This window comes from Ovis canadensis, chromosome 3 (genome assembly GCF_042477335.2).
Source record: "Ovis canadensis isolate MfBH-ARS-UI-01 breed Bighorn chromosome 3, ARS-UI_OviCan_v2, whole genome shotgun sequence".
NCBI lineage: Eukaryota > Metazoa > Chordata > Mammalia > Artiodactyla > Bovidae > Ovis > Ovis canadensis.
This window is the reverse complement of record NC_091247.1, coordinates 58,479,564-58,505,227: the sequence shown is the minus strand read 5'-3', so window position 1 is coordinate 58,505,227 and position 25,664 is coordinate 58,479,564. Positions and strand designations below refer to the sequence as shown.

The window sequence follows — 25,664 nt, the reverse complement described above, 5'->3', positions numbered from 1 at the left end:
GACTGTGTTCTCATAAAACATTATTTGTAAAAGTCAGCAGTGGATTGGGTTTGGCCTGTAGCTGGCTGACCCCTGTCTTAGACCAGAAAGTGAAGTTTCTCAGTTGTGCTAGACTCTTTGTGACCCCATGGACTTAGCCCACCAGGCTCCTCTGTCCATGGGATTCTCCAGACAAGAATATGGAGTGGGTTGCCATTGCCTTCTCCAGGGGATCTTCCCAACCCAGGGATCAAACCTAGGTCTCCTGCATTGCAGGTGGATTCTTTACCATCTGAGCCACCAGGGAAGCCCAGATAAAGGAACTGAGAACCAATTAGAAAGCAGTAAACACCTGCTGCCCCAGGACCAGGGCCTGGCAGGGACCTGCACCAGTGGCTTTGGATGGGGGACAGGGCTCAGGAGTGTGCTATTACTGAGCCCCCAGCTGCCTGTGGTGTAGCACACACGCTCTGCTGGAGAGTTCTCCCAGCCACCTTGAGATGTTGGTATTTTCTTCCCTGTTTTACACAGGAGTAGGAAACTGAGTCTTCAAGTTGCCAGGTGACTTGCCTGAGTGGCCTTGGTAGGAGAGGACAGGCCTGGGGTTGGAGCACAAAGGCCTGAGCTGTACCAGAGGACTTGGTGCTAGGCAGACCCACCAGTGCTGCTTCACAGCTGTGAGCCTGTGGCCTGAGAATCCTCCTGTATGGCAATGCAGAGAACCTGCCTCCCTTCCTCCCAGGGGATTGGATGTATGAACTTGAGTTGTAAACAGGGCTCCTGAGCCCAGGAGAGGGGAAGAGGAGAAGAAAGTTAAAAGAAAGGCAGCATCAAAAGCCCAGAACCCAGGTCTTTGGAAGGAGAAATCCCTGAGCAGTGATCAGGATGGAACCAGGTTAGTGGGATGTATCCTCTGAGAGTGATACGTGGGTGTCTCACCCCACGTTGTGATGTCTGTCTATCTAGAGCTGGTTAACATGGTCCTTCTTGGAGTGATTTCATGCCTGCTCACTGACCCATAAGCCACTGAGATCTGAGGGTGGGGTATTGATTTTAGAATCTGGAATCTCTTCCACAAAAGTTTCTGAGCACTGAAAATAATATAGCTTTGGAGGAAGGCATGTATGTAGTAGATAATATTTCCTAAATTCATACAAGGATGCCTCTCTAGCTGCAAACGGAAGCTTCTGCTGGGGTCTCAGCACATCAAGGGCAAAGAAACAGTCTTACCCATTCCATGAGTCTCCAGACCCAGGGCTGTCTGTGGCACAAAGCAGACATTTGGTGAATGAATGGTTGCTAGCTGGATGAATGAATAAATGAATGGCCACTTACTCCTCCAGGATGTGGAAGGCTGTTCGAGTCAGGTTCCCCTGGGCTCTTTTAACCGAGTTAGTATGTATTGATCCAGCAGTAAGATCCATTCTCCCAGGCCAGAGGGCTCCACTTGCAACCTTGAATGTGAATTTGTTGGTTCATTTTGTTTGGAGGAAAAGGGTCTGAGCATGGGCAGAATACAGAACTAGCTAGATTGATACATTAAGAATCACCTGAGTGGTCTGACAGCAGGACAGAGGGCTTGCTTTAAGTCTGATGCTGTCAGCACAGTCGGTGAGGGTCCTGCCCTGCCTGAGTGTGGCGGAGCAAGGGCTGGAGCTGCCACACGTGATCTCATGCTCGCAGGACGCTGCTCCGCGAGGGGCACTGTTGGCCGGTGTTAGAAGGCAGTTTTCTTGTGTCTGTAGTGGGGCTGTGCTCTTGAGAATGAAGTAGGCTGATTGGCTGGCATCGGGCTGCTGGGCATGGGACTCACTGTAGGGAGTGTGGACACTGCCTTGTTGGGTCCAGAAACGTTGACTTATCAGTTCTCTTAGGTTTTGGTGAATTGACTGATCCTTACCAGACCCGTCAGACTGACTCTGGGCCAGCAGCTATCACGTGGACCTGCTGGAGTACAGGCCTTTACTGGGTTCCATGGAGCCCCACCCTGCTCTTGGTATTTGTTATCATAGTGTCTTCTGTGACTCCAGCCTATTTTGATACTGTGTCTGAACTCCTGGGCTCATAGATTTGCGACATCAGGGCAAATGCTTCCTGAGACAGCACCCTCTCGTCTCAGCAGGTTGTTCCCCACGTGCTGCATTATCGTCTGAGTTACTCTGTGAAACTGCTGATAGAGGCCCCCCTCCAACCTTAGTACTAAATTTGGAGAGCAGTTTCCCTTTGGCTTTTTGCTTCCTTCAGAGAGGGCAGACAGCATGTGGTGTTTCCTGTGGCTTAGACCTGGGAAGGGTGGACTGGACTCATAGACACCAGAGCTCAGTTGGTGAGCTGGGCCCCCAGGGACATCTGCGAGGAATGGATTTAACAGTTGTGGGAAGTGACATGGTTTATTCTATATTTAGGCTGGGATCATAGAAGAGATATTAGAGGACACTTTTGAAAGCATGGACGATCAAGAAGAAATGGAAGAAGCAGCAGAGATGGAAATTGACAGAATTCTGTTTGAAATCACCGCAGGTATGACCCAAGACCCTTCCTCTTTCTCCTCTCCTTTTGTGGCCATCCTCCCTGCATTCATAAGATTAACTAGTAGCTTTTTCTTCAGGTTCTAACTCCCTTCCACATTTCTTACTTTATTTTTTAATTTTCATTTAATTTATGTTTGTCTGTGCTTGGTTTTTGTTGATGCCCACAGGCTTTTCTCTAGCTGTGGCAAGCACGGGGACTCTAGTTGTGGTGTGCGGGCTTCTCATTGTGGTGGCTCCTCTTGTTGTGGAGCATGGGCTCTGGGGCACACAGGCTTTACTAGTTGTGCCGTAAGAGCACAGTAGTTGTGGCTTTGGGGCTCTAGAGCACAGGCTCAGTAGTTGTGGCGCACAAGCTTAGTTGCTCTTCAGCATGTGGGATCCTTCTAGACCTGCGTCTCCTTGATTGGCAGCCAGATTCTTTACCAGGTTTCTTTACTGAGCCAGCTGGGAAGCCTCCACATTTCTTACTTTGGATTATGCAAGTTATTACTTGAAAAACAAGCATAATATCTATATTTTATAAAATTCAAAGATAAAGAATTTTTTGGTCCTGTATTCTGCTGTCAGGAGCTTAAACTAGTATAGACTTTCTTGAAAGCAGTGTGGCAGTAGCAAAGCTCCTGAGCTCACAGATTGGCTTCTGGGAACTTACTCTAGTAATTTAAGATTTAGCTCAAGGATGTCTGTAGTATTATTGATAATAGTGAAAAGTTTGAAACAAGCTAAGTGCCTAATAATAGAATATTGGTTAAATCCATTGTGTTACATCTATGGTAATAGAATATGTTATAGTTGTTGTTACACAGAGATGTATTTATTGACATGGAAAGATGTTCATAACATGTGAAGAGAGCACTGTTACTGAAATACATATTGTTTAAAAAAACACATCTATTGAAAAAGTCTAGCAGGGGGATAAATAAAAAGAATAGTTATCTATGAGGGATGGTTCATGAGCTTTTAAACTGTATTTTCACTTCTAGACTTTCTGAGTTTTATGTTTTAACAAAACTCACTAGATTTAATTTTTATTTGTTTTCAACTATTGGGGGGAAAGAACGCTCCAAGAAAATGTTTTGTAATGATTTAGAAACAATTTAGTGTTACTGAGAGAGAATATTTAACATCTTCATGAATCTTGAAAATTAAGTACTCACTAGTGTTTAGGGATTTAGATCAAGAGCTTCAGAATCAAAATTGTTAAAATCAGAATCTTTAGTTACTGTGACTTTGATATTAGAAGTTGGTGTCTGTGCACATCGGTCATAGTAGCCCCACCAAAACAGGTGTTTCGTTGCCCCTTTTCTGTTCTTGTCAAGTTGAACCAGGTATGAAGACAAAGGAAATGAGGGGCCACTGCTTAAGCTGATGTTTTGTTGACCTGTGTACTGTTTCTTTACAGGGGCCTTAGGCAAAGCACCTAGTAAGGTGACAGACGCCCTCCCAGAGCCTGAACCTTCAGGAGCGATGGCTGCATCAGAAGATGAGGAGGAGGAGGAAGAGGCCCTGGAGGCCATGCAGTCCCGTCTGGCCACACTCCGCAGCTAGGGCGTCCTAGCCGGCCGCAGGCTTTCCTCCTGGGCCCTTCACAGGGCGCACCCTCCTTGAAGCCTCTGCCATTTCTGTATCTTTTGCACTACACCTCTGGGTGAGACACTGCATTCTGGAGAAGGTTCTTTACTATTCTCTCTTCTCTTTCTGCAGAGGCTTGGGATTCAGTGAGATTGTTCTTGAGAGGTGGTGTAATAAATGCATCATTTTCAGGAGTGTAAATAGAAGTTATCTTTTTAGGGGATGAGGGCAAAGAAGTCTTGTCTTCTCACAGTGTACTTCAGAGAGTAGAGTTGATTGCCTGAATGTTGAGGACTCTGTACTTTCTTTTTCTGGCCTGTAAAACACTATATAAATGGATTTTAATAAATTTCTGCTTTAACACTTGGTCTTATCATAGATTGTCAGGTGCAAGGTGATTGAGCTTGCAAGGTGTCTCTTGTCCCAAATTATGTCCTGTGTCAGCCATGGAAAGAGGAGGTGTTACAGCAGGGCATGTGGGACTCGGAAGCTCAATGGAAGGCACTTCTGCTCAGCGGACGCTGCTCCTCAGCCTCCACAAGGTGCTTTGCCAGCTACTCTTCCTGTGTTTGTCAGCTTTGTATAAGCAAAAGGATGCCTGGGAATTGTGACCCCTTGTCTTGTGGGCTGGGTGGCTATATTATATTGGCCTGAGGCAGGTGTGTGTGTCTGCAGCTTTTTCCTTCCCACTGCAGATTGTGGACAGCAGTGGGGTTAGGCCTCTATCACCCTCTGATTGCCTTCTCCTGTGTTAAGCTGGTTGTCTTGGATGTATGGGATATGTGCGTACATATCAGTGCTTTCTCAAAGCCAGGAGCTGACCAATGAGAAGGCATGGTGCAGTCATGCAGTGTAAATGATTCACACATTTCTAAGTGACATTTTTAAATCATTCAGCAATAGCGACCTATATTTTTGTGGGCCTGACAGTTTACAAAGCTGTTGAACATATGTGATCATTCTGTCTTCACAAATTAGGAGAACACCTCAGCTTGCTGAAGTGACATACTCTAAATCATAAAATGGCAGAACTGGGGTTCAACCCAAATCCCTCTGGTCCATGTCTTATGTGCCCTACACAGGTAGGGAAAAAACCCCGGCCACTGTCCCCCAGGTTGGTTTCTGTAGGTTGTATGGAGAAATGTGAATGTATTGGATGTGCTGCACTGAGGAACTTTTCCTCTCATCCTGCAAAATGGGACTCTCCAATCCAGGGCACTGTCCTCTTACTCTTGATCTTATCGTCAGGATACAGTTCAGTTTTTAAGTAAAATTCTTTTGAAAGAAGTTTTAGGTTCAGAGCAAAATTGAGCAGAAAATAGAGTTCCCATAAATACCTCTTGCCCTGACACATGCAGTCTCCCACTTAGATGTATTGACATATCACATCCCAGAAGTATGTTTATTCCTGGAATCCTACAGTATGTAGCCCTGTAAGATTGCCTTCTTACATTTAGTAATATGCATGTAAGTTTCCTCCGTGTCTTTTTCATGGCTTGATAGGTCCTTTTTGGTGCTGAATTATATTTCATTGCTCACAGGCACTACACTAGACATTCACCTGTGGAAGGACATTTTGGTTGCTCCAAAGTTTCACCAGCTGTGAATAAAGCCATACATGTCTGTGTGCAGGTCTTTGTGTAGACATACATTTCACCTCATTTAGGTGAATAACAAGGAGCACAATTGCTGGATCATATGGTAAGAGTATGTCTGGTTCTGTAAAAAGCTGACAGTTCCAAAGTGGCGGTATTGTTTTGCATTCCCATCAATAATGATGTGAGTTCCTACTGCTCCACGTCCTCACCAGCATTTGATGTTGTGTTTTGCATTTTGACTGTCCTAGTGTGAAACAGTATCTTGTTTTAATTTGCATTTCCCTGAAGATACATGATGTTGAACATCTTTTTATATACTTTTTTGCCATATGTATATATTCTTTGGTGAGATATTTGTTTAGAACTTTTGTCCATTTTTAATTGGGTTGTTCATTTTCTTTTTTTTTTTTTTGGGGGGGTTGTTCATTTTCTTATTGCTGAGGTTTAAGAGTTCTTTGTGTACTATGGGTAATAGTCCTTTATCAGAAATATCCTTTGCAAATGTTTTCTCCTAATCTGTGGCTTGTCTTCTAATTCTCTTCGTGCTTTTCTCACAGAGCAGTTTTTAATATTAATGAAGTCCATCTTACCAGTTATTTCATGATAGTGCCTTTGATGTTGGATCTTAAAAGTCACTGCCATACCCAAGGTCACTTAGATTTTCTGTGTTATTTTATTAGTAGTCTTATACTTTTGTATTTTACATTTGGGGTTCCCAGGTGGCTCATTGGTGAAGAATCTGCCTGCCAATGCAGGAGACACAGGTTTGATCCCTGGGTTGGGCAGATCTCCTGAAGGAGAAAATGGCAACCCACTGCAGTATGCTTGCTGGGATAATCCCATGGACAAAGGAGCCTGGCAGGCTATAGTACCTGGGGTCACAAAGAGCCGGACATGACTGAATGACTGAGCATGCATGCACTGTGGTCTGTGATTAATTCTTGTAAAGCATGTAAGGTCTGTGTCTAGATTTATTTCTTTGCATGTGGATGTCCAGTTATTCCAGCACCATTTATTGGAAAGATGGTCTTTGCTGCAGTGTACTACCCTCACTGCTTCATCAGAGATCTATTGACTGCATTTATGGGGGCCTATTTCAGGGCTCTCTGTTCTGCTCCATTGATGTATTTGCCTATTCTTTTACCAGTACCACACTGTCTTGATTACTGTAGCTTTATAAATAAGTCTTGAGGTCAGGTAGCATCAGTCCTCCAACTTTGTTCTTCAGCGTTGTATTGTCTGTTCTGTGTCTCTTGCATCTCTAAACAAACTTTAGAATTCATGTGTCAATATGCACAAAATAACTTGCTTAGGATTTTGATTAGAATTGCTTTGAATCTACAGGTCCAGTCGAGAGGAACTAACATTGCCAGGATAGAGTTTTATGACTGCATTTATCTGGCTGATTTATTCATGGAATGATTTTGGAATTAAGGAATGCTCATAATCTCTGAGCACTTTTGTTCTTATGTGGATAATCAGAGTTTATCCAGGTGCATGGATGGACAGAATAATGACAACCACTCTTTCAGCGATTCAAATAAAATGATCTAAATATAGGGTTGGTTTGTTTTAATTGTTTGAGGGTTTCATTCCATCCCTATTTTCAGGCTAAGGGGAGAGCACTGTTGGCTCATTATTAGGCCACACATCCCATTTTCCCCCAGTACTCTGTTGGGTATCATCGGAAACAAGGTAAGTCAGATATTCTTCTGGCCCTTCCAAGTCAACACCTGCAATAAAAGTTTTCCTCTAAACCTCAAGCCCTTGACTTAGTTCCAGCACCAGCTCCTACTCGCCACACCCTAACTACAGATGATTCTACTTGGTGCCCCCACCCCCAAAAAATTTCAAGGGTACTCAGAATAGCATTCCACACCATCAACTCATTTTTTTTTTTTCTTCTCAAACACAGCTTACTCTTTAAAAATCACTGTCCAGCTTGTGGTGATCACCCAGCAGTTCACTCGAGGCAGATTATAACTTGACTTTCTCTGTCCCTGCCCATTCTCCCCATATTGTCTGTTGGAGATGACTTCTTGAGCCAGTTGTACAGCACACATGGCCTTAGGCCCTCTTTCTTGTCTGATATATTTACAGGTATGTCTTAGAACTCCTGCAGAGAAGGGGTCATGACTTCTGTTTGTTCCAAAAGAGCACTAGTCTTGTCTGCCTGTGCACCTCTCCCCCAAATCCAGCTCCATAACTATATTTATGGAAGCAACTGTGAAAAATCAAAGCTTTAAAAAATTGGACCGTTTTTCTTGTCCTACCCTGGTGGCAAATGCCCTTGAAAAGCGATTCTGTATCACCAGTAAGAAAGATCCTTAAGTGAAAATAAGCTTGGGGAATGCTTGGCTGAAATAAACCTAAAGCAGGCTTCTTTAACTTTTCTCAGCCTTTCATATGCTTTAACCAAGTTTATTTAACCAAGCACTTTTCTTTTGAGATGCCAGAATGAACACTGCTTGGCCACTGAGCCATTTCAGAAATTCAAGTCTAAACCACAGTAGGGAAATACCTTTTCTTAAGCTAGGGGAGTTCTCATTTACAAATACTTACATTTATGTAATATATGTACAAAATTATGTCAGCAAAATGGAGTGGACAGTTTCAAACCCCTATCCTTCCAAAGAAACATTGAAAAAGTCCCAGAAACAGTCAGAACTTGAAAACAAAGGTTTACAACAACCAAGAAAAATATTGTATTTAAAAAAAAAAACAAAACAGCTTTGTGGCATTTTTATTTGCCCTTGCCAAACCTCTGTCACAGCTTGGCAGCATCTTGAAGACAGCAGCCCACGTTTTCAAATGTGAGACCCTAGTTCCAGGGAAAGAGAAGAGGACCTTGTTCACAAATTACCATGTTTGGCCCAGTCTAAGGGCCATCCTGAAGGAATAACACAAGGTGCTGATCTCTGGTTTGCCTGTCTTGGAATTTATCCAGGGTGGAAGAGCATCAAGTATTGCTTGAAAACATGTTATGGAATTTTTTTTTCAATGTGCAGCCACCTGGGACAAAATTTTTCAGCTGAAAGATACAAGAGACTGCTCAAAACCTGGAGGAAAAGCCAGGGAGACGTTTGTTGTTGGTTTTTTGTTTTTTTTTTTTTTAGTGCATTCAACAACAACTGGGTATACTGGAAAATTTAGAAAGCCGGGATAGGAATTATGCTCAGAAAAGACCTGAAAAGACCCGTAGGTCTAGGCTTGGTGCATTCAGAAAGTGAAGGTTGAGTTAGAATCATAAATGATCTGGCTAAGTGATAAAGAGTATCCAAGCACACAGCCAATCCATAGAAGACCAGAACAGGTATTTTTGTTTGTTTTTTAAATTTCTAGCATTCAAGGAGATCTCTGTTAAGATACTGGCTGAACCACAGCTAAGCCTTCAGAAACTGAGAAATGAAAATCCTGGGGAAGCGAAAGATTCTGATTTTCAGGGTTATTCAGGAATATTTAAATGTCCAGTTTTGAACAATAAAATCACAATGCATACAAAGAAATTTGGAAGTATGGCTCATTCAAAGGAAAAAAAAAATTTACAGAAACCATCCCCAAGGAAACCCAGACATCACACTTACTAGACAAAGACTTTAAACCAACTGTCTTTGGGAACGCATGTAAGAATTAAAGATTTTAAAATTAAAAAAATAAAAAACTATAAATAAACCAACTGTCTCAGGTATGCTCAAGTGGTAAAGAAAACCAGGAAAATAATATATAAACAAAATGAGAATATCAATAGAGAAATTATAAAAAGGAACCACATAGAAATTCTGGAGCTGAAAAGCACAATAACATGAAAAAATACACTAAAGGGGTTCAGCATATTTGAGGAAGCAGAAGAAAAAATAAGTAAACTTGAATATAAAAAAACTGAAATAATCCAGTCTGAGAAGCAGAACGAAAAATGAAGTGCACACAGCCCAAGGGATTTGTGGGAGACCACAAACTCACCAACATGTGCATTATAGGAGAAACAGAAGGATAAGAGAGAGGAACAAAAAGAATATTTGAAGAAATGACTTAAAACCTCCCATATCTGAATTAATCTGCACATGTAAATAGCTCAACAAATTCCAAGAAAGATAAAAATCAAAGGGATCCACACTAAAACACATTATAGTCCAGTTGTTGAACAATAGAGACAGAATCTTAAAAGCAGCAGAAGAGAAGCAACTCCTCACATACTAGGGATCTTCAATATGATTAACAGCTACTTCCTTATTGGATACCAGGGAAGCCAGAAACAGGGGAGTGACATATTTAATGTGTGGAAGGCAAAAATTGTTAGTGAAGAATATCATAACCAGCAAACTTAAAAGAATGAAGGAGAAAATATGCCCTGCTTTAAAACAGAAAAAGCTAAAGGGGTTCATTACTAGTAGAACTGTCCTACATGAAATGCTAAAGAAAGTCTTTCCAGCTGTAATAAAAAGACACTAGATAGTAACTTAAAGCCATATGCAAAAAAATAAAGACCACCAGTGAAGGTAACTACATTGGTAAAATAAAAGCCAGTACTGTACTTTTGGGTTTGTAACTCCTCTTTTTTCTTATAAAGGTTAAAAGCAGATGCATACAAATACAATTATAAATCCATGTTAATGGACACACAATGTATAGAGATAATCTGTCAAAACAATATAAAGAGGGAGTGACTGAGATGTCTAAGAGTAGAGATTTTGTATACTATTGAAACAAAATTGATATTATCCAAACTTGGTCATTGTAAAACTTTAAGATGTTAATTATAATCACAAAGGTAACTACTGAGATTAAAAGAAAAGGAAAGAAAATGGATATCAAAATGGTATAGTACAAAATTTCAACTAAATGTGAAAAGCAATAATGGAAAAACTAAACAAATATACACAAAAACAGGTAAATAGCTAAGTCCTTCCTTATTAGTAATATAAATGGATTAAACACCAATTAAAAGGCAGAGATTGGAAGAACAAATAACATAATCCATCTATATGCTGATTCATTTTAGGTACTATACAAAGATACAAAATATTGAAAGTAAAAAGATGGGAAAAGATATTGCATAGGAATAGCAATTGAAAAAGAAGTAGGATGTCTACGTTTATCAGATGGGCTTCCCTTGTGGCTCAGCTGGTAAAGAATCTGCTTGCAATATGGGAGACGTGGGTTGGGAAGATCCTCGGGAGAAAGGAAAGGCTACCTACTCCAGTATTCTGGCCTGGAGAATTCCATGGACTGTATAGTCCATGGAGTTGCAAAGAGTCGGCCATGACTGAGAGACTTTCATGTTTATCAGATAAAATAGATTTTAAGTTTAAAAAGATTACAAGATACAAAGGAGAACCTTAAATATTGACAAAAGGGTCAATCTGTCAAGAGGATATAACAATTACATATGCACCTAATAACAGAGCCCCAAGATATATGAAGCAAAGATTGCCAGAAATGACAGCAATAGACAATTCTGCAATAGTAGAACTTTCAATAATGAACAGAACAGCCAGGCATAAAATCAATAAGGAAATAGAAGAACTGAAAACACTATGTAGAAGAACTGAAAACACTATGTACCAATTTGATATATACAGAATACTATAGCCAAAAGGGCAGAGTACACATTGTTCTCAAATGGAATATTCTCCAGGAAAAACCATATGTAAGGCCACAAAACAAGTCTCAAGAAATTTTAACAGACTAAAATTATACTAAATATCCTTTCTGACAACAAAAGATGAAACTAGAAATCAGTAACAGAGGGAAACTAGGAAACTCACCAATAAGTGAAAATGAAAATAAAAAGTAGAACTACTACTTGATCCAGTGCTTATATTTCTGGGTATTTATCTGAAGAAAAGGGAAACACTAATGCAACAGTATATGCACGTCCAAGTTCACTGCAGCATTATTTACAATAATCAAGATACAGAAACAATCAAAAAAGAAAAAGAGGTCACAGAAAAGACAAGGATGCTTCCTTTTGCTATTTTTATTCAACATGGAACTGGAAGTTCTAGCCAGAGCAATTAGGCAAGAAAAAGAATTTAAAGGCACACAGATTGAAAAGGAAAAATGTAAAATTGTCCCTACTCATAGATGACACGATCTTATATGTAGGAAACTCTGAAGATTACACACACACACAAACACTGTTAGATACAAATCTGGCAAATCATAGTTTGGCCTTACCTACCTTGAATGTGCTCAGAACACATTGAACCAGAGTTGAGCAAAATCGTCTAACTTCACTTTGACTTTTCACTTTCATGCATTGGAGAAGGAAATGGCAACTCACTCCAGTATTCTTGCCTGGAGAATCCCAGGGATGGGGGAGCCTGGTGGGCTGCCGTCTATGGGGTCGCACGGAGTTGGACATGACCGAAGCAACTTAGCAGCAGCAGCAGCAAGCTTATTTTATAATAAAGTATTGAAGGCTGAGCACTGAAGAATTGATGCTTTTGAACTGTGGTGCTGGAGAAGACTCTTGAGAGTCCACTGGACAGCAAGGAGATCAAACCAGTCAATCCTAAAGGCAATCAGTCCTGAATAGTCATTGGAAGGAGTGATGTTGAAGCTGAAGCTCCAATAGTTCATTTACTTAATGTGACAGCCAACTCACTGGAAAAAGACCCTGATGCTAGGAAAAATTGAGGGCAGTAAGAGAAGGGACGACAGAGGATGAGATAGTTGGATGGCATCACTGACTCAATGGACATGAGTTTGAGCAAACTCCGAGAAAGTGAAGGACAGGGAAGCCTGGCATGCTGCAATCCATGGGTTTGCAAGGAGTAGGACACAACTGAGCAACTGAACAACAATTGAGTATCTTATGTAACTTATTGAATACTGTACCGAAAGTGAAAAACAGAGTGGCTGTATGGGTAACACCATTAGTGCTCACAGCTGAAAGCACACTGGGTCTGAAGAATGTTCGAAGCACTAAACTAAAATTAATTGCTGGATGATGATGCTATAGCTACAGGGTCATCAATCTTTCTCTTCTGATGAGGCTTGAGAATAGCTGGAAGAAGGAACTGGGGTATAGACCCTTGGTTTAGCAGATACCGTGTTCTTCAGGAAGATAACTAGCTTTGCAGTTTTTCTTTATGGCAAGCAAGAGCTTCATGTACCTACCTGCTAGGTCTTGCCAATCTCTTATAATTAACAACCATTTCTAACATCTGTACACCACTGGTGATAGTAGCAAACACCTCTAAGTTTCTTTGCTGTGAACTTTTTTGGTGTCTCAGAACTGCTTCTTCCTCACCTCAACTCCTTTCTTTCTCCAGTTCAATCAGCTCTTCATTGGAAGGCTCTTCAGCCTCAGTGCCTATGGTACTGCAAGTTTTCTTATTATGGTGATAATGGGAAGTGTATTCTTACTCAGATTTCTGAATGCCCTAGGGTTTCTTAAGTGGTACATTAGGAAAGACTTTAATTTGAACCCTGCAACATTTCCACCCAAAAACAGTGTTAAAAGGTCTCTGAATGCCTTGAATACTGGCATTGTATTGAACTTTTGAATGTATGTATGTCCTGACATACAGTTCTAGAATAAGCTTGTTTCATCAATATTAACTTTTTCTTCTGGCAATTTTTTAAAAAAACATTTACTTATTTGGCTGCACTGGGTCTCAGTTGCAGCACATGGGATGTTCACTGCATCATACAGAATCTTTTGTTGCAGCACAAGGACTCTCTAGTTGTGGTGTCTGGACTCGGTAGTTGTGGCCTGTGGACTTAGTTGCTCCGTAGAATGTGGGATTAAGTTCCCCAACCAGAGATTGAACCTGCGTCCCTGGCATTGCAATGTGGATTCTGAACAACTGGACCACCAGGGAAGTCTCTCTGGTGAATATTTCTCACCCACAATTGTCCTATATAGCTCTTTCTTCAAATCATCAGCACCTTTTAGCATCAGGACTTGCTGCCTCATTGGTGAATTTCACACTATGAAAATCATGACGCCCTTTGAAGCTCTGAAACCTACAAGTTGCTATAAACACTTAGGTATAAAGAGTGAATTGAAAAGCCTTCCTACCTTCAGTTGGCTAAGTGGTATAGCACGTGACAATTTTTCAGTATCATTAGACCAGCTCTTTTGTGATGACAGTGTGTTTAATTGATGCTGTTCACTGCATCACTGATTCACTTCTTAACCTTTAAAATGGTTGAGATCATCAATGGAAATTCCTAACTCATGTGCAGTGACCATTACTGACTTGCTTGCTGCCTTTGTGCTGGGCAATTGTCCTGAGTTTTATCTCAAGAGTAATTGCCTTCCTCTTCTTTTTCCCACTAGAAGCAGCAGATGCAGATGGGCATTTTGTAGACATCACAGGATGCAAAAACACAAACCACAGTACATTTTTAAAAATGCCAGCAACACAGTACACTGAAGAGTATTGGTTGTTTACCCTTGAGATCATATGGCTGACAGGAAGCTGTCATCCATTTCTAATTAAAGCTCTCAAAATGAATGTAGAGGGAATGTACCTGAATATATATTGTGTCATATTTATTACAAGGCCAGAGCTAACATAAAACATACAAAAAATATAAATCATGATCTGAAGTTTTAGATCTGTTCTTTGAACTGCATGTTTTCACTGATGAACTGCTTCTACTACACATTTTAGAAATATGACTATACATTTAAATCTGTAAATTCCCATCTAAGCACTGTTGTAAACTGAATTCATCTTTGAAGGTTGTGTTTTTATTATTGTTTCAACTATCTACTTTCTGATTTCTTCTTGGTCATTGATTTACTTGGAAGTATGTTGCTTAATTTTTCAACATTTGAGGATTTTGTAGTTATTCCATAGTCATCATAGAACATATTATTTTTTAATATTTAGTTGGCTGTGCCAGGTCTTAGTTGCAACATGCAGGATCTTCAGTTGCGGCCTGCAAACTCTTATTGTGGCCTGGGGGATTCAGGTACCCAACCAGGGATCAAACCCAGGTCCCCTGCCTTGGGAGTGCAGAGTCTTAACCACTGGACCACCAGCAAGTCTCTATCCCCTACTTTTTGAAAGTTTGCTTTACACTACTTCACATTTATGAAATACCTACGTTAGTACCTGTTTTTGCTAATGGAAAGAAATCTGGAGAGGATTTTTTGCTTAAAAAAAAATTAAAAAGGCAAAATGTGAAAATAGCATTCAGCGTTTGTTTTGCAACAAGCTGTAACAGAGGCAGCATACACGCCAAGCCGTGAAAGTGGCACTGCCATGCTCCTTTACAGAAGACTACACTCAGCATCAGGGCACCACAGCTATGAGCTGTGCCTGAGCACCTATGCTTGATGTTGACTTATTTTGTGTGTCCGTTAGCAAGATGTGTCCCTAAGGTACCTGCTCCTACGCTTGTGAAATGTTTCACAGGAAGCCTCCCTTTCAAATAGTGGGGGAAACCTATACTTAGAAAAGGCCTACTTGTTCCTTCTTTTTCATCAACTGAAAATAAGAATGTCATTTTCTTGTTCAACTCCAAAGGTTTTTCCTACTTGGAGTTAATTTTTATTTTGGTGTAAAGATACATAACACAAAATTGATGATTTAATCATGTTTAAGTGTACAATTCAGTGGTAGTAAGGACATTCACAATGTTGTACAACCATCACCACCATTCATCCCCAGAATTTTTTCATCATCCCAAACAGAAACTGTGTCCATTAAACAGTAACTTCCACTTCCCCTTCCTCTCAGCCCCAGTACCCATCACTCTACTTCCTGCTCTATTCTAGGAATATTACTGTTCCTCATATAAGTGGAATCATATAGTATCTCGTTCTGTGTCTGCCGTATTTCACTTAGCATATTTTCAAGACTCGTCCATGTTGTAGCAGGTGTCAGAATTTCTTTCAAGACTGAAAAATATTCCACTGTATATAAATGGCCACTTTATCTGTTCATCTGTTGGGTTGTTTCCACTTTTGCCTCTTGTGAATAATGCTGCTGTGAACGTGACTGTACAAGTATCTGCTTGAATCCTTGCTTTTGATTCTTTTGAGTTTAAACATAGGCGTGGAGTTGCTGGATCATACGTTAAGAGGAACTTTATCCAGATTTATGAAAATAGTTAAAATTGCTTAAGGTTATCCAGGAATTTACAATTTCCCTTGTGCACCATTTTTTCTTGCATCATGATGTGGGTTTTCTTTCCTGAGAAATTCTGGCTTTTATCTGAAAATGTCAGTAATGAACAAGGAAAATAACTTTTAGGTGTCTAGACTTAACCCATCCCTCACCAACTGCCGGGGTCCAGCCCTGGTGGATCCAGGGAATTCGAAGGGTGGACAGCGTTGGCGTGAGAAAAACTTATTTAACCAGGGCAAGTAAGTAGACCTGGCAAGCCTCCGCGCCCCAGATGGAAATTCAGCCTGAAATTAAAGTAAAGAGCAGAGGGAGGGAAAAGGAGAGAGAGAGAGAGACACGGGGGAAACCAGTCCAGCGACTGGCTCTCCTTCTATTGTCCTTCAAGGCCTTTTATACTTTTGATTATACATAGAGATCAATGGGTAATACAAAATTATGTAGCGTTCACAGCCCAGACTCTTTCTGTATATCATTTTGTATACAAAAGGTCTCAGGTGATTTACATTATCTTCTGGCCAAGAGGCTTGTTAACACTTTTTGCCTCTTCTTTAATGAACGTTAATTTCGTTTCCCCTGAAGTGTTTTTCTTTAATCTGCATCTCCTTAAAGCATTAAAGTTACATCTCTATAGAACAAAGGTGCAGTGGGTTATAACAAAGAAGGTACTTAACTCAAAGATCTAATGTTGCTAATACCAGGTCTACTACTTGTTTTTCTATATACCAACTATATCTAAAAACAAAGGATATGAAAATTTGGCAGCAAGCATTGACTCAACAAATGAAACTTTTAATCAGTCCTATTCTAAAGATTTTGACTCCTCAGAAGCCCCTACATTCCTAGGATGTTTTAAGCTTCCTGTGCCTCCTGCAGTCAGGAGGCCTCAAACAATCACACGCGCAGCTGTACGAGTCCTGCAGGCAGGCTAGAAAGCCATCAGAGGGGTTTTTGGATTGAAACACTCTTTCAAATGCAGAAGACTAAAGCCCTGAATTGACTTTTTCCAGAGAATGTCAGAAAAGTGGAAAAGCAGAGCACAAAACCCAGCAGATTTTTGTTGGGGTACATGCTTAGGAATTTCCAGAGGGGCCCCTGAAGTCTGAGCACGCCTTGCGTATGTCAGCTTCCTTCCTCATAACCTTGTCACGCACGGCCGGGATTCCTCACACTGGCTCCCAGCAACCAATCTCTTGATTCTCTTATTGTCAAACTTGTACTTTTCTGTGTCCAGCTTATAAGTAAACATTTCTCTATAGTTCCCTGTTACTCAATGCTGAATTGTATCTTTTTACCAATCTTTTGGTTTGTAAAAGATCTTTTTTCTGCCCCTTAACTCATGTGCTGAATTTCTAATTTTAATGTCTCATTTCTGTAAATTCTATTCAGCTTCTTTCCCAATTTGGTCACTTACGGCAATCTCATTCTTTTATCATATCCCCATAAACCCATTTCTTCACGCATACTAAATGTTTCAGAATATAAAGTACTGGATCATTCCAGAATCTACAAACATTGCAGGTTTAATATAGCAGTTTGTGGGTTTGCATTGACTCTTGCTCATGGGAGCTCTCAATTTTTTTATTTGTGGGCACACGCATCTGATTTCTTCAATAGAGAATTCAACTTTTCATCTTCTTTTTGCTTTTGGAGATTTCTAATCAACAAAACTGTATAAAGGAGCTTCTGGTAAGACATTCCCAAGGAAGATGTTTCCCACTAATAGATATTTCCATTTATTCTTTTCAGAAAACTTTATGTTTTTGAAAGTTCATCCATTAAAGATTTTGGCTTCAGGTGGGTTAGCATTAGGTATACATCTTTGATTTACCACTCTGAGCTCATAGGTAAAAACCCAGGCTCCAGGCCTTGTCTATGTTACTTAATTTCAATTTAATTCATTTTAGTACAGCTAGAGCTGTCTACGAGAATCAACAAGGTATAGAAAACTGGCTTCTCTATGAATTTCCTTTCTTCATAGAGATGATTATTTTCAATACTACAGTTTTAAAACTTCTAATAATTTCATTTTCTTTTGTAAACTCCTGAATTATAAAGGGTCAGAAGAGAGACAAAGTTTTTTGACCTATTAACTTTTTAGAATCATTTAGCTAGTCACCATTTGGTTTTTCGGTTAATTCTCATTTCTAAAGGTAGTTAATCAGCGGTGTTTCTTTACAAAAATGTGACAGGAGTTTCCACTTGGCTGGGGAGGAACTTGTTTCCATGTGAGCACTGTAATACCCACTCAGAAATCACTACAGCATCAAATTTCTGTGCTTTTAAGACGACTTCCTGGCGTAAACTCTCACACCGGTTAACACTGATGAAATGTGTGTTGACTCTGCAACCAGAGAATAATGCCAATAAACTGAGTCAAAACATTATATGAATACTTTAATGCAAAATGCTTAACACTTAAAATTAGCAAAGCTTCAATTTAAATTAAAACTCCATTTAACTAAAGATGGTTAACCCCAAGAATTGTACAGTAGTTGACTTCTGCTATATAATGCCAGTCCTAATGCAATACAGTATGAGAACTGCACTGTTGGTCGTCGCTTCTTCCACTGTTCTTCTGAACCTTAAGGGCTGGGGGCGAGGGTACTCAGACACAACAAAACAACCCAAATCAACTGCGTGGTGGTTCCTTAGAGTTATAATCCATTTGATTAACCTGTCCAACCACGCAGCTGGGGATTAACTGCAGATGTTGTTCCAAAACTGAGAAGGGGTTCTGTTTTTATAGTTGGGTAGAAGCTCTGCACTAGGTGAGAAGTCACAGTTTTAAAGGATGCATGTTCTGTAAATAGTTACTACATATACACATTTAGTGTCTGTAAACACTAGAAATATACATTAGACAGAGTACCCCCTTACCAGGTGGGTACAGTTTAAAAAAGAAGATGAGGTAACATGAGTCTCAAAGTCCACAGGAATCCTGCCTGAAGAGTTTGAACAGCTGCCAGTAATTCACTTCCAATGTGCAGGGGTAAGGCGCCTCTGGGACCCTCAGGGTTTGCCAAAGCTGGATTCACTGGCTTTCAGCATAGCAACCGCATCTTTTACTGCATGGTAGATAACATTCTTCACCTGATCAAAATGAGAGAAAATATGGTCAGTTTAGCATTAAATCTAAAATCTGTCCACTGAGCATAAACTTTCCCCCTACCAATTTCATCACCATGCTCTTGGAACTTAGGACTCAAAATTCAATATGAAATGTTAATACTTGAAAGGCCCCTGGGATCCTTGAGGCTTTTATACACATTTTAAACCTATGCCTCCTTTGAAGAAATGAAAAGCTCATTCTCCCCCTTCCATACGTTTTGATCCTGTGTGGCCCTGCCCTCATTGAGTGCAGAGAGAAGCAAGTCCCAGGGTACAGCTCTCTTTTTCAGGGTTTATATATGTCCCTAGTTTTCTAAACGAAATCACATGTTTTAGATAATTCACTACTGCAAGCCTCTAAACCAAAGTGAGATTCCCTTCTGGTTTATTCCTCCTTTGCCTAAGTAGATAGCAGAACCAGCCAGTTCATCAACTCACCGTTACCTAGTGTGATATGCCCAAGTTCATGGACGATTTTTTTTGTTGACAGGAAATAAGGATTTATTGGTGGGCATGAATAAGCAGGGGACAGCACCAAGGGTCTCCTGAGTGCAGGGCCTGCCATTTGTCCAAGGGCCCAAGATTAAGGATGTATTCGACTCCACAGTCATCTGGGATGAGCTGCTTTTCTGCAACCATGTTTTCAAATTCATCCACCATTAAATTTAGTAAATCCCCATTTCTTGGAGATGTGGATGGATCTTCTGGTGGCCAGGGAATTTGAACTTGGCCCTGAGGAGGGCTTCAATCATATGCTCCTTGTTCTACAGCTTGGTATGGATAGACATTCACTGATAAAGGGCCATGAAGCCAGAGTCAGAGAATGCCCGGGATCACAGCTACTTTTACCTGTAATTTATCTTCGTGGTTTGTATGAGTCTGTGACAAATAGCGGAATTCCTGAGTAAGCCAGAAGCAGTGCTTAACATGTTCTGGGGAAACAAAATCTTCAGCCACCTTGATACAGCTATATAAGTTATGAACCTGGAAAACAAGAAGCCACATCAGTAACACAAGCCACATCAGTAGTGTATGGAGAATAAAAAATACAATAATGGTTCTTGCCTGATGTGGCGCTCCTGCTGGGATAAATACCACATCTCCAAGAAACTGCACAATAGCCCAGCCTTGAACCCCATACTCTTGATGCAAACGCTTCCTCAGTGATCGGTCTAAATACCAGCTCTGATCATGAATGGGATCGTGGTCAGCGGGGTTTTCTTGACCTTGCTCTTCTGACACCTAGAATACATTCCAAAGGTTATGAAACTGAGTTACGTGCTAGGGCTCCAGGAGTTACGTGCTTGGCCCCCTGAACAATGTGGACGGTCAGTAAACATCAGGCCTTCTTCAACATAAGCCCTGGATGGCAGAAAGAGAAAATAGTACTCAAAGACAATAACTGAATGAATCAAGAGGAGACTGAAAGAAAATGTGGGTTCCTTTGTCATTTCCTATAAACCACGACTGGCAGTCTGCATTATTTTTGTAAATACTGTGTTTGGACAATGTTTTGGCCTAGACTTTTGAATGTAAATAGACTTAAGCTCCTCAAAAATAGATTTATTGCTCTGCAGTTGTTAAAAACCTCTAATTCACTAACAATTTGAGTTATGAAACAGTCCCAAAGATGGCTACAGATGAAACTTGTTTATTCTGGACCAGTATTGGGCAGCACAAACTCAGGGTGACACTATCAAAGGTACAACACGGTGACCAGCAGGTCCTCTGGAAGACCCAAGTTATCCTTAGCAAAAGACATCTTGATTGAGGCAAACACTGGTAAAGGATCTAACTTGGCACAAGGCTAGGACCATGTATCCACTCCTCATAAACAAATGAAGAGTACCAGCCATAAGTATCTGTGCTAAAACTAGCAGCCTCAGTGGCAAACAGGTTAAAAATTGAACATGCCCATCTGTGTCTAGAACTAAGGATTCCACACAGAACCCTTGCCGAATAACCAAACTACTGGAATCCTGGGATCTTCAAAGTCCCTGTATACCTCTCCCGTGACCCTTCATACGTTGATGGCCACCAGCAGGGTGTGAGGTCTCCCTGACCTACTACCACATGAGGGTGGACCACACCAACAGAGACCTGAGTAACTCACTCGGAACACAGCTATCAAGGGCGAAGAAATGATACATGGATTTCTAAAGTGCTTAGGTTTTTAGGGCTGTCTGTAAAAATAGATACTATGTGATGATCAGAGGAACTACCATGAAGGTGAAGGCAGAGCACAAAACCCTCCAAATTCACTGGAACATAAAACACAGACATGAGAAACAAGTTCCCCCCCTTTCAAAGATGTGAGCCTAATCATCTAGAAACCGATGATCCTTAGAAACCAGCTTTGGCCTACCCAATCTGAGATGCACAGGTTTAACATTTGAGGTTGTGATTATTCGTCAGTGACCCAGTCAGGTCTCAACATGTAGTCATTAATAATACTGCCATTCTGCACGTTTCTCTCTTCACATGCCACAGGGGAAGGAGCACACCTTTTTAAGAAATTCTCGTATCTTCTCTGTGTCCTTAGCAGCATATATGTGCCAGAGAGCTCCTGGCTTCTCTTTTCCTTCAATAAATCGCTTTATTGTGAGTTCATCAGAATCTCCATCTTGGATAGTTTTAAGGACTTCTGGAGCAAGAGAAGGCAGATATCAGATCACACATGTTCCAGCTCAGAGAGTAAGCCCCACTCTTTTTATGCTTAGGATCCTACCTTCTTCTTGGTCACACTGTCCTTTGGGAATTCCCACATAGACCATGACATTAGCTGCATCAGATACATCTAGGTGAAGATTTGTTGTTCCATATTTCCGATCTTCTGGAGTAATTAATCCTGCAGGCAGAAAAGCCTGAAATTTACTGTAATAGCACAGGCTGCCACAGTCTTTCCCACTCCCTGGAACACTTGGCCACAAAATTTAAAATCTACCTTTCTAAGCATGGAAGAGTAACAGAATATTCAATATTAAGTTATTTTATTCTTTCAACTTTGAATAAATATTAAACATTTACTTTTGTAAGAATAAAAAAACAAGTCCTAATACTAGTTTCTGGTGCTAAGCAAAATATCTGAAAATCTGGATGAAATTTAAATAAAATATGGATGAAAAAAAAAAAAAAGACAAAAGGGCTTTTTAAAAATGAGCCCATATGCTGGCAAGAAAAGAAAGTCAACCCTAGAAAGTAGGACTCAGGAAGGTAAAGTGGACCACTGAGGCTGGGATTTGCCAAAAGGATGTGTGCTCAACCAGGCGAGCTCAAGCTTTCAAGCTTTGGTTGTCACAGCTGAGGACCCTGGGGTAAGACATAAGACGGGGATTCTAACAGAACACCTCCCTACCCCCGCCCCAAACACACACAGAAAGCTAGGACCTCAAATGACTATGTACTCAGTCACACTTGGATCCCTCAACTATGGAAGAGGTTGAGCCAGGCAGGGGCTTCTTAGGTGGCACTATTGGTAAAGAACCCGCCTGCTGATGCTGCAGACATAGTCACAGGTTCGATCCCTGGGTCAGATAGATCCCCTAGAAGAGAACATGGCAACCCATTCCAGTATTCTTGCCTGGAGAGTGCCATGGACAGAGAAGCCTGGCAGGCTATAGACCATGGCATCACACAGAGTCGGACATGACTGAAGCGACTTAGCACACACATACGAGCCAGAGCATGAAGTCCATGCTGGTGCTCATAACCTGAGACTCTAGTCTCCTCCCCCAGGAGAAAGCCTATTTGCTCAGCATTCACCTTGAGGCTCATCAAGCCTTGCGGTTACCTTGGATCCCCATCCTGACATGAGGACACTGCTTCTTGACTGGGCACAGAGCCAAGCATGGCTCGGGATGGGCAAGCCAAGGCTGTTTTCTAACCCGCCAGGCCCTGCAACTTAAGCCCTGTCTTGTTTGGAGGCCAAGGAATTTCTCTCTGGCTCGCAGGAGCCTGTGGTTTAGGAGCAGCCATACACACAGGAGCCAACACCTTATCATTTCAACCTGGGATCATGGCTCTAGGGCTCAGCTGCAGTTTCCCTTCTTTCCAGTGTGCTGAAACGCCAGCCCTAGGAGTGAGTAAAGCATTAGATATTGGACAAAATCATAGGATATATGAGATTTTCTTTAAAAGAGTAAAGGAAAAAGTATGAAGAGGGGAAATAGGAAACAACTATGGAAAAATAGTCTGACAGCTGTTGTAACTGGGAGACGAGGACATGGGAAGTCACTGTCCTAGATTCAGGTTTTCAGTGCATTTAATTTTTTATAGTAAAAAGCAAACAAGTATAATTTGAGAAGAAAAAAAGCAGTGTGATAGATGGCAACTGAATTAAATGAAGTTATTAATGACAACATGGAGGAATATCCCTAAGTCTGATTCCATTCATATAAAGTTCAAAAGTATGTTAAACACTAGAAGAACATTTTGCAGTAATACAAATATATGGTAAAATTATAAATGTAAGGAAATGATAAACATGTGGGCTAACACTGGGAGCAGAAGGAAGCAGATGGAGCTGGGAGGAGTGAGGAAAGGTGAACATGTCTCAGAAAGACATCAAGAGCTGCTTGCTGGTTTGGCTAGTGGATCCAAAAACAATGGTCCCAGGAAAAGGATTCCCATAAAACAGAAAATCCTGAAACAAAACACGCCATGGACTTTCACGCAAAGAACATAAGCAGACCCAGTAGGGGCTGCTAGGTGACAGACCACTGGGGCTGGAGACTGGTTCAAGCCTGGAAATCAGGAGACTTAAGACCTAGTCCCAGACATGTAACTAGACGCCCTTTGGGTCTCCTAGTCAGGTCAATATCCCCTCTATCATCCTCAAGTCCTGGTCCCTATTTGTAAAACTGCTGGTGGTGGTGAAGCTGGAAAGAGGCTGACTTGTGATCTTTCCAAAGAGCCTTTCACTCTACTTTGTCTCATGGAGGAGTCACCCAACTTTTGAAAAATGACTGCTCATTAGTGAGGTTTATCATGAAGTGGAAGATGTTTGAAAATGAACACGTTTTCATTATTTCCACCCCTCACTGGTTACTCTGAATGGGAAGAATTTTGATACAGAAAGCTATTATAGAGTGACACTGCCATCTATCAACTGGATCTAGAAGGGAAAGACCTCTATCAAGCTATTTAAACCAAATAAATAGACTGTTTATATTAAAAACATCTCAGGTAACCACTTCTACCTTATACAGCTTTCTAATTTCTATTAGACCTGGATAATCGTGATATAACATTACACCATTTGCTTTAGTAGAAAAATGCTTCCATTCATGTAAATTTGTTCTAAATCTTCACTGTGAACAGAACACACCCTGCAATCCCAGCCATCTAGCTGCTCTGAAGGGCTCAGGGGAAGGTAGCACAGCTGCAGAACAGGCTGCTGCCCCACAACACAGGCAAGGCTCTCTAAACTGAGACCTGAAGAGCAAGGGGGAAATGGGCATGGGCAAGGGGACTACTGCCAGCTGTGTCCTCTCCCCCAGACCACCTCTCAGCCCATCCTGGCAGAACTATCTTGGGCACCTGGACTGTGGGAACTCCCCAAAATAAAGGCCTCTCTGGAAATGTTCCCTGACCTCACTCCAGGTGGTTCCTGGGCTGACTCCACTGTAAGAAAAGAATTGGGGGCTGAGGTCCAAACCCTCACTCCCGCTACCCCAATGGTGTCTGGAGAACATGTCAAAGATGTCAAAGAGGGTCTGCCACCCTCGAGTCTGAGACACTGCAGTTGGGATTACGTGAAGAAGGAAAAACAATGAAGTACAAATTCAAAGAGTATGTTTAATACTAACTTAAATAACTGAATACTACCCACCAGCATGGAACACTGCATTTAAGTGCAGCTGATGTTAAAACAGCTGAGATTCTAACAGATTGACCTAAACGTCCAGCAACATTAAAACAATGAATAAACCGACCATTAAATAAGGTACCATGCAACCATCAAAAATGATCATACTAAAAACCACTGAGCAACATGTAAAACTCTTCTTGTATAATATTAAGTGTAAGAGAAAATTTTTATTATAAAATGGCATATGCCCTACAACTGCAATTAAGAAAGGGAAATATACATACACGTGGCCAAGAATGAAAGGAAATATGCAATAATGAAGACCACTGCTATGCGAAGGGGTAGGATTACAGACATCTTCTCTCCCTCCCCCAAAACCAATGTTACAAATTTTTTAATGTGTTTTACTTCTGTAATCTTTTCAAGTTAGCCATTTCTTTCTTACCATAAGCATTATACATCTTGGGTCCCAGATCTGGCCTAACAAAGTAGTTTGGCAGCCGTGAGGCCAAGTTTAGTTTGCCGTCTCTCCTTGTGTACTCAGGCAGTGGAATGTTGGCCATCAGATCATCAAACCTAGAACAAGACGACAGTGGATTTGCAAAATAAGCTTGCATTTCTAACCATCTATATGTAGAGTCTATATATGACATGAATGAACCTGTCTGTGAAGCAGAATCAGAGACACAGAGAGACTGGTGGTTGCCAAGGCAGAGGTGGGCAGGAGAGAGTTGAATTGGGAGTTTGGGATTAGCAGACACAAACTGGTAAACATAGAACAGATAAATAACAAGGTCCTTCTGTATAGCACAGGGAACTATATTTAATATCCTATGATAAACCACAATGAAAAAGAATATGAAAAAGAATGGGTGTATATATATACATACATATAACTGAATCACTTTTCTGTACAGTAGAATAACATAACATTGTAATTCAACTATACTTCAATATAAATGAAAAAAACATTTAA

At 40.9% G+C, this 25,664-nt stretch overlaps 2 protein-coding genes across 5 annotated transcripts in view; one reads left to right on the top strand and one right to left on the bottom strand.

Moving 5' to 3' along the window:
• LOC138436881 (charged multivesicular body protein 3) overlaps positions 1 to 4,445 on the top strand; it is an 84,931-nt gene extending 80,486 nt beyond the window's left edge. For both annotated transcript variants that reach the window (XM_069583184.1, XM_069583183.1), the window contains 2 exons: positions 2,385 to 2,499; positions 3,913 to 4,445. In XM_069583184.1, the coding sequence (XP_069439285.1) occupies positions 2,385 to 2,499; positions 3,913 to 4,058 (261 nt within the window). In that variant the 3' untranslated portion in view covers positions 4,059 to 4,445. The remainder of the gene's footprint in view (positions 1 to 2,384; positions 2,500 to 3,912) is intronic.
• A 13,707-nt stretch (positions 4,446 to 18,152) lies between these two features.
• Positions 18,153 to 25,664, bottom strand: part of KDM3A (lysine demethylase 3A) — a 56,683-nt gene continuing 49,171 nt past the window's right edge. For all 3 annotated transcript variants that reach the window (XM_069583176.1, XM_069583178.1, XM_069583177.1), the window contains exons 21-26: positions 25,134 to 25,264; positions 21,608 to 21,727; positions 21,384 to 21,523; positions 19,945 to 20,121; positions 19,729 to 19,863; positions 18,153 to 18,861 (exon numbers count right to left, since the gene is read on the bottom strand). In XM_069583176.1, the coding sequence (XP_069439277.1) occupies positions 18,781 to 18,861; positions 19,729 to 19,863; positions 19,945 to 20,121; positions 21,384 to 21,523; positions 21,608 to 21,727; positions 25,134 to 25,264 (784 nt within the window). In that variant the 3' untranslated portion in view covers positions 18,153 to 18,780. The remainder of the gene's footprint in view (positions 18,862 to 19,728; positions 19,864 to 19,944; positions 20,122 to 21,383; positions 21,524 to 21,607; positions 21,728 to 25,133; positions 25,265 to 25,664) is intronic.